Source organism: Petromyzon marinus, unplaced genomic scaffold, assembly GCF_048934315.1.
Source record: "Petromyzon marinus isolate PM22_M1 ecotype Great Lakes invasive population unplaced genomic scaffold, UKy_Petmar_22M1.pri1.0 PM_G_Scaffold_3, whole genome shotgun sequence".
NCBI lineage: Eukaryota > Metazoa > Chordata > Hyperoartia > Petromyzontiformes > Petromyzontidae > Petromyzon > Petromyzon marinus.
In genome coordinates this window covers 5,114,661-5,123,334 of record NW_027422872.1, presented here as the reverse complement: position 1 = coordinate 5,123,334, position 8,674 = coordinate 5,114,661, and the positions used below count along the sequence as shown (strand labels likewise).

At 49.9% G+C, this 8,674-nt stretch overlaps 1 protein-coding gene across 1 annotated transcript in view; it reads right to left on the bottom strand.

Moving 5' to 3' along the window:
- The window catches only part of LOC142915339 (adhesion G protein-coupled receptor L3-like), a 61,785-nt gene continuing 53,111 nt past the window's right edge, over window positions 1–8,674 (bottom strand). Inside the window, exons 11-14 of the mRNA XM_076061174.1 lie at window positions 8,150–8,226; window positions 6,101–6,269; window positions 5,238–5,354; window positions 1–2,933 (exon numbers count right to left, since the gene is read on the bottom strand). Of these exons, the coding sequence (XP_075917289.1) occupies window positions 2,838–2,933; window positions 5,238–5,354; window positions 6,101–6,269; window positions 8,150–8,226 (459 nt within the window). The 3' untranslated portion in view covers window positions 1–2,837. The remainder of the gene's footprint in view (window positions 2,934–5,237; window positions 5,355–6,100; window positions 6,270–8,149; window positions 8,227–8,674) is intronic.

The window sequence follows — 8,674 nt, the reverse complement described above, 5'->3', positions numbered from 1 at the left end:
TACGTTTGCCCACTGACAAAGAAATGATCAGTCTATCATTTTAATGGTAGGTTTATTTGAACGGTGAGAGACAGAATAACAACAAGAAAATCCAGAAAAACGCATTTCAAAAATTGTATACGTTGATTTGCATTTTAATGAGGTAATGTATCACAGCCAAATAAAGTACCCTAAACGCACGTTGATTTCCAATGTGGAGGGAAAAAACGGAAGACCTGGAGAAAAATCCACTGCGACTACGGGGAGGGAGACATGTACACTCCAAATATACAGCAGCAGCAGGCGTCAGGGTCTAACTCACGACCTCCTGTATACCAGGTGAGGTAGTCAACATCTCCTAGCCACCGTGATGATGATGATGAAAGAGAGACATGTACACTCTAAAAATAGTGCAGCAGCAGGCGTCAGGGTCTAACTCACAACCTCCTGTATACCAGGCGAGGTAATTCACATCTCCTAGCCACCGTGATGATGAGAGAGAGACATGTACACTCCAAATATACAGCAGCAAGCGTCAGGGTCTAACTCACGACCTCCTGTATACCTGGTGAGGTAGTCAGCATCTCCTAGCCACCATGATGATGATGAGAGAGAGACACGCAGACTCTAAATATACAGCAGCAGCAGGCGTCAGGGTTTAACCCACAACCTCCTGTATACCAGGCGAGGTAATTCACATCTCCTAGCCACCGTGGTGATGATGATGATGAGAGAGAGACGCAGACTCCAAATATACAGCAGCAGCAGCAGGCGTCAGGTCAACATCTCCTAGCCACCGTGATGATGATGAGAGACATGTACACTCCAAATATACAGCAGCAGCAGGCGTCAGGGTCTAACTCACGACCTCCTGTATACCAGATGAGGTAGTCAACATCTCCTAGCCACCGTGGCACCGGCGGTATTCGGTTTCTGAACCTGACTGGGACCTCTCCTAGGTCGACTCAGTCTTAAATGAGTCGCCGAGGCAGTGCGTCAGTATAAAGAATGGCATCCTCTGTGCAACCAACTTGAGTGCTTTGCTGGCCTCTTTGCCCAACAAACGTTGCTTTTGTGACCAGGACTTGATGTAAAGGAATGACACAAATGCACACCACGTTTTCCCATTGAAAGTAGATACATTTCAAAATATCACCGTCCTGTTCACAAAAGCAAAGTTTGTGTGGAATAATAGCAATTTTCTGTACTTTTGAGGTATAAGCAACTAGGAAATAACACTTATTACCCAGGAACAAGAACATAATAAATTTGTTAAACAGTGTTCTTAATGGGAGTGGATTATTAACTTTGCTTTTGTGTCCTGGTCACAAAAGCAAAGTTTGTGGGGAATAATAATAATAATAGCCATTTTATATACTTTTGAGGCGTAAGCAATTGTAAAATAACACATCACCCAGGAACCAAAAAAATATATTTTTTCGTTACACAGTGAATTATTGTTTCACGTTTTTAGCAAAACATTTTGTAAAAATATAAAATTTACCCTCATGCACCGTCCAACCATTCTGGTTGATATGGTTAAACATTTGTTGTGCTGTTGCAGGGGAACTCTGGGTCATAAATCGTGACAAAACATCGTCTGGTTGTTTTGTGCTGACAGGGCCTCATTATTTTATTTGAGGGAGCGCATCACGACAATGCGAACCACAAAGCCAGCAGCGCGTGTTGAGCGAGCGTGACGCTTCTGATCAGCCCCAGAAGGGCCGAGACCTTAAAAACAAACACACTGCTGGTTGATGAAAGTTTCGGAATGGCCGATAGCCTGCCCAGACTAAAATTACACTGTATTCATATTTCCCCATGAGTGACATTGCAGGTCGGTGAAGGTGGGAGCCCAGGGCCAGTTCAGATATCCCTCGCCACCGATGTTAGCCGTGACCTGGACTCGAACTCAGGCCACGAGGTTCGTAGTGAAGTGCCGCAAACGGACCGTTCCCCGGTCGTGATTTATTGCAAGGCGTAGTAGTTGTGCATCATCTGATCAGCGTGCAATATGTTGGACAATGCAATCAGTTTAAACTTATTTCTGATATTGATGAAACCATATACAATGAGTGTCTATTCAAGAATTTGAAAGTGAATCAATATCAATCAAATATTTGCAAACTGTCATTTGGTACTTTATTGAATTTGTAAACGTGAATTATTTAACGTAATTACGCATTATTTGCAATAGTTACCACCCCTTGCTTGGTTAATGCAAAATGTGCATTTGTACGCAATTACCAATATTAACTGCGCAATGCAGGACACACGACATAATGCAGTGAGGTAGTGCACATTATATACATAAACGATTATATATAAATAGAAGACATTATTCCCAACGTTCTGAATATTCTTCACGTACAATCACGTACAACGTGTCCCGTAACGACGCACACACGTCTGCATTAGTAAATGCGTCGTTTGCGTAACGTCACCGGTGAATCATCAGCGCGAGACATTTACGCGTCCCCTGCCGCCGCCCTCCGCCTAGCGTAGAGCTCGGCCGCCTGGCGCGGTGCGAGCAGGGGAAAGTAGGAGGAGGAGGAGGGAGGACGTCCTCCCTGGCGACGATCGCCGAGGGCGGAGGCGGGGGCGGAGGGGAAGCCCGCGCCAGCGAGCGCGTCCGTCTGTCATGGCGGCGGCGGCGGAGTGCCCGAGCCGGGGCAGAGGGATCCGGATCGGGCTGCCAACACGGCCGCCGCCACGGCCGCCGATGTCGACCCTCGTCGGCTCGCTTGCTTTCACCCCCTCGGCTTTGGCATCCCTTCCTCCTCCGACGCCTCCTCCTCGTCGTCCTCCTCCTTCTCGGCTTGGCGTCGCCGCCTGAGCGGCCGCGACTTCGCGGCCGCTCAGGCGGAAGTGGCCGCCGCCGCCGCCGCGGGCGACGCCGTTGTGCGGCGCGATCGCCAGGGCGCCGGCGTCTCTCGGGCCCGTCGCCAGACGATCTGGGGGGGAGATAAAAAAATAAAAGTAACGGGGTATTTGGCTGCCGCTATAAACGTCCACGTGATAGGCGATAAGCAGCTTAGTTGAACCATCGTTTGTGATGGACAGGCTTCTTCTGCGAAAGAGCTGAAACGGCTCAGTGGGCCTTACCTGGTAAAATAAAATAAATTACGTTCTTGGTTCTTTCAGTAAAATCACGTTGAAGGGAAACAACAAAATAATAAAATATATATAAAACAATAAAATTCTCATGACGTTTCGACTGTAACACAAACAGTCATCATCAGTCACCTGATGATGACTGTTTGTATTTTATTATTTTGTTGTTTCCCTTCAACGTGACTTTACCGAAAGAACCAAGAATATGAATCACTGCAGTCACGAAAGCTTTAAATCAAAATTTAAAATAATTTAGTTTAGTTTCTAACATTAACCCTAAACCTAACTCCAGTCGGATACTAACTCTAACCCCAACACGAACCGTTACTTTAACCATAACCAACTACAACTCGAACCCTAACCCTAAACGCCAACCATAACACCACAACCCTAAACTCTAGCCCTGACTTGAACTCTGACCCTGTCTCTGACCCTTTTGTTAGACTTAGCAATACACCCGGACATCCGCAACAACCAACAAAATCGCTGCCACGTCACTGTATAATACGCTCGCATATGCTGTTGGGAATGTAATCCACATTTATAATGTGTGTGCCTCACTCTCCGTTGTACACGCGTTATCCACAATTACGGAGTTAATATCAAAGGAAAGCTCTTGATCTTTCTCCGTCGCTCCCTTGACCGCACGTGGGAATTCACGACGACAGCGCGCTTAATTTTATCTTTTTGTTTATAGGAAATACAGGTTTAAACAAGAATCACAATTTCACAGTAATATCAACAACGGCGGGAGGGGGAAAGTGTGCGAGCGCAATCTTGAGTAGGCGCACGGGATCGGTGTGGGATGCGTCAAGCCGGAACCACTCAGTCCACGGTATATCATCATAGTAATGCTCACAATAATAATAACAACAACAACAACAATCACACCTCCGTTGATAAGAAGTTTCGACAAAAAACAGTGGGCAGAATATCATCGCAAAGCCGCCGTGATTGATTTTTCAAGGGGGTCGGATCGCCGCACGTGTAACGCGTTGCGCCACGCACCCTCCCTCCACTCGGAACGACAGGCAATTTAACAAAACCTCTCTCTTGTAGTGAACAAACGCCGCCAATTTATCGCTGCCTCGGCAGCACCGCCGGTGATCTCGTCGCCGTTGGCGAGCGATCCACGCAAGACGCCGAATAAAAACGGGCAGCGGACGTGCCGCGGGTAGCTGCGCGCAACCGGCGCTGTCGGGCAGTTGCTAACAGTGAATCGGCTTCACAACAACAACGACGGTGGGTTGCCACAAGTTGTGAACTATTTATCATGTTAGCGAGCACCTATGAAGGCCGGCATGGGGGTGGGGTGGCCCGCATCACGCCCGGTGCCTTCGTCTCCCCAGTGGCGATGTTTAGACGACACCGCGACAAATACTCGCCTGAGGCCGAGTCGAGCTAAAAGGAGGCCCAGATGTCACTCGCTACTGATGTTGGCCGAGACCAGGAATCAAACTCAGGTCACTGGGTTCGTAGGCCGGTGTGCATAGAGGGATCGAGGAATTGAGGGTTAGGGAGATCGATACACGAACCGACATCCAACTGACACACAGACGGACACGTTGTGTTAGTTTGTTGTCCTTCCCCCGCACCTCCGATTAGTACGGTTGGATACATACGGTGCGAAAAAACTTCAACGCACTGTACATACAACACATGAACCGAAACAAACAGGGCCAAAACAACAACAACCACTATTCGCAGTTAGAGGCAGTCGCCCTCCAACAACAACGAAGGGGGGAGGAGCGACGCTCACAACAACGAGCGGAGCGCCGGGCGGCTAAAGCACAGCAAATGGCACAGTAGGGGGGTACAGCTGGTGGTGCATAAGCCACTCATCTCAGTCAGTCGACCTGTGGCACCTGGGTCTACCCCGTGACCTCCTGCCGGCGGGCGTTTGACACTTCACGTGGCCTCAAGGTGCACAAAGCCTGGCACAAAGCGCCGTGGTGACGTCACCGCCACCTAGTGGCGAACGGCGGTTGTTGTTGTTGCTGCAGTGTGCGTAGTGTGTGTATGGTGTGTAGTGCGTGTAGCGTGCGTGCGTACCTGCGCGTTGGGAGAGCAGCGGTTGTTGTTGTTGTTGTTGCAGTGTGCGTAGTGTGTGTATGGTGTGTAGTGCATGCAGCGTGCGTGCGTACCTGCGCGTTGGAAGAGCAGCGTTTGCTGCTGGAGAGCCACGAGTCGTAAGAGAAGTGGTCGCCCCAGGTTCGGCAGCACTCGGCGTGCCCCAAGCACTTTCTGTACTCCTTGCACACCTTGCACGGGTAAGAGGCGAGGGGTTGGGGGTCAGAGTTCAAGCCAGGCCTAGAGTTAGGATTATACGGTGTTGAAGCTTGCGTTTTAGAGTCAGGGGTTACGGTCAGGGTTCGATCCAGACCTTGCCAACGCTTCTGCTGCTGCTGCTGTATATTTGGAGTCTGCATCTCTCTCTCATCATCATCACGGTGGCTATGAGATGTTAACTACCTCGCCTGGTCCGCAGGAGGTCGTGGGTTCGATCCAGACCCTGACGATGCCTGCTGCTGCTGTATATTTAGAGTTTTTTGTGTCTCTCTCATCATCATCACGGTGGCTATGAGATGTTAACTACCTCGCCTGGTATACAGGAGGTCGTGAGTTCTATCCAGACCTTGACGACGCTTGCTGCTGTATATTTGGAGTTTTTTGTGTCTCTCTCATCATTATCACAATGGCTATGAGATGTTAACTACCTCGCCTGGTCTACAGGAGGTCGTGAGTTCGATCTCGACCTTGACGACGCCTGCTGCTGCTGCTGCATATTTGGAGTTTGCGTTGTCATGCTCTGACCCCGTGCCATGACTGGACATCTGCGAGAAAGAGCTTTGTGGCTGTTTGGATTCCGCCTCCAGTTTAAAATTGTTTAAGATTTTGAAAAAGAGCCACAGAGCTCAGTGGGCCTCACGAGTTGTCAAGATTTCTGGGCGCACTTCCACGTCGAAGCAAAAAAAAAACGGCGTGACGGGAAGAGGGGGTTGGGCACCTTCATCTGCAGAGCGCAGTGGAAGATGAAGATAAACATGCCCTGGAAGGAGTTGAAGATGATGAAGAGGTAGGCCATGACCAGAGTGGCCTTGTCGATGAAGAGGAACCCGAACACCCAGGTGAGGCCGAGGAGGCACAGCAGCGCCACGCCCCCCAGCGCGCAGAACCTGTGGGCAAGGAAGAACAAAAACGAACGATAACAACGGCCGGCAAAAAAGCGAGCGCCGTGGTAAATATTTGCCATCGCGTAGCGTTGTCGTCATCGTCGTTATTATCGTCGTCGTCGTGAACTTACCGACCCACGCGACACGTTACGTGCGTATCGACGTACAGTAAAACCTTGGGATTGCGAGCACAATTCGTTCCGGAAACGTGTTTGTAATCCAAAGCACTCGTACGTCAGTTGTGATCACGTGACGCTCGGCAGTACGAAGCGTCTACACGTGCTGCCGCTCGTATTGCTAAGACCCTCGCTCGTTCATCAAGTGAATATTTATATTTAAACAATGTGTTGCTCGTCTTGCAAAACACTCGCAGACCAAGTTACTCGCAATCCAAGGTTTCGCTCTGAACGTTGAACTTCGTTCGCGCCGTACGTAGCCAACAGTGCTCATCGGAGGTGCGGGGGAAGGACTAACTAACTAACTAAAAACACAAAAATGCAGTTCTGAAGAAGTGAGATTAGAATCAAAATTTAAAAGTCCATGAGTAAGACAAGCCAATTGGTAAGGTTTGTCACATGAGCAAAACGTGGACATTTATAGCGGCCAAACGCTCTAAGCACACGCTTCTTAATGTGAAGGGAAAAGACACGGAGGACCCCGAGAAAAAAATTCACGCAACCACGGGGAGAACATTCAAGCTCCAAATATACAGCAGCAGCAGCAGCAGGCAATGTCAGGGTCGGGTTCGAACCCATGACCTCCTGTATACCAGCCGAGGGAGTTAACATCTCCTAGCCACCGTGCTGATGATGATGATGATGAGACAGAGGGAGAACATTCAAGCTCCAAATATACAGCAGCAGCAGCAGCAGGCAATGTCAGGGTCGGGTTCGAACCCATGACCTCCTGTATACCAGCCGAGGGAGTTAACATCTCCTAGCCACCACGATGGATGGACAGACAGATTGACGTTTTGGGAGGTGGATCAGACTGACAGTTAAATGGACGGATCGCCGGATGAACGAGCAGACAAACGGACAGATGCATGGCTGGAGAGACGAACGCATACGGAGCGATTAAACCATCTGCCCCACAGACACGGGAGTCACACCGCCAGCGGGAATGCCAGCGCTGTCAGTCGGTGTCACCGAACGCGAGCACTTTTGAGAGGGCATCATCTATGGGCACCGAGGGCCCAATCCGACATCGCCACTGCGTGGAGTTCTGTTGCTGTGCAGGAAAGCTCATTTGCTACATGGGACGGGTTGGATGATGAGTCAGACGGATTGGATGGACAAAGGGATGGATGGTGGGAGCAACGGTCTCGATAAAGTTATTTTATTTTAGTTTTTCTTTCGGTTTCGTTTTGACGACACACACGTAGGTCATGGGAACGGAATCGGAAGAAAAACCGGATGACGTTACACCTACGTACATCACCGGAACGGGAAAGGTTTAAATTAATGCAAGCAGGCGCGTGATTTATAAATCCCTTGCAAAGGGCGATCGTTACACGGTGGGTCAAAGCGAACCGATGGTCCCCCGAGAGCTGGACGGAGCTCGTTAAAAGCGAAACCCGAATTTTAAACGACAATTACATTTTTGCGCAGGGGTCATTGGCAACCGCGGCTGAGAACCACCAACATTCGCTCGCGACACCGGAACACTCCAGGTGCAATCACGGGTGGCTGGGGCCCAGTTGGTCAAACGAAAAGGCAAGGGAGGGCCCTAATGTGAAGAGTGGGCTGGCGCGGGAACAGCCAGCTTCACCCACCGTGTGTCCCGGCTGAACCTCACAGAAAATGCGGTCGCTTTAAGTGATGAACCCCCCCCTCGCCCCTCTCCCCCCTAACCCCCCCCCCACACCCGGCCACCTCACTCACTTAATGCTCTCGGGCTTGAGTGGCGCCGAATGCTGCACCATCTTGTACAGAGTCATCAGCAGGAACACGAAGTTCACCTGTGACACCACACACGCACCGCGCATACGAGTCAACAAGTCCATAAGACGTTGTTTTTTGTTGGGTTAGATTACGTGTCGTTAAGCCCGTCACCACCCCCACCCGACCACGGACAATCAGTAAGCTTTGTCGCGTAAACAGAACCTGACAATTCGTCGCTAGTTCAGCGCACCGGTGTGTTCGAGAGTAAACCCACAGCAACATTTACAATTCGAGCAGGGTGACGTTTCGCCAGTAATTACAACAACAACAGCCACCATCGTCAGGCGATAGCCAGAATTGCGGAGGATTCCTCCTGCTGTTTTGGTCTTAAACGGAGGCGTAGAGGTGATGTCGTCACTGAGCATATCAGGTGCGAATATCAGAGGGGGGTGAATTTAATGATGTAAATATCAGTGGATGCCTCTACCTACAATAATCATGTCTGCCGGTAACGCTCGTGACGTC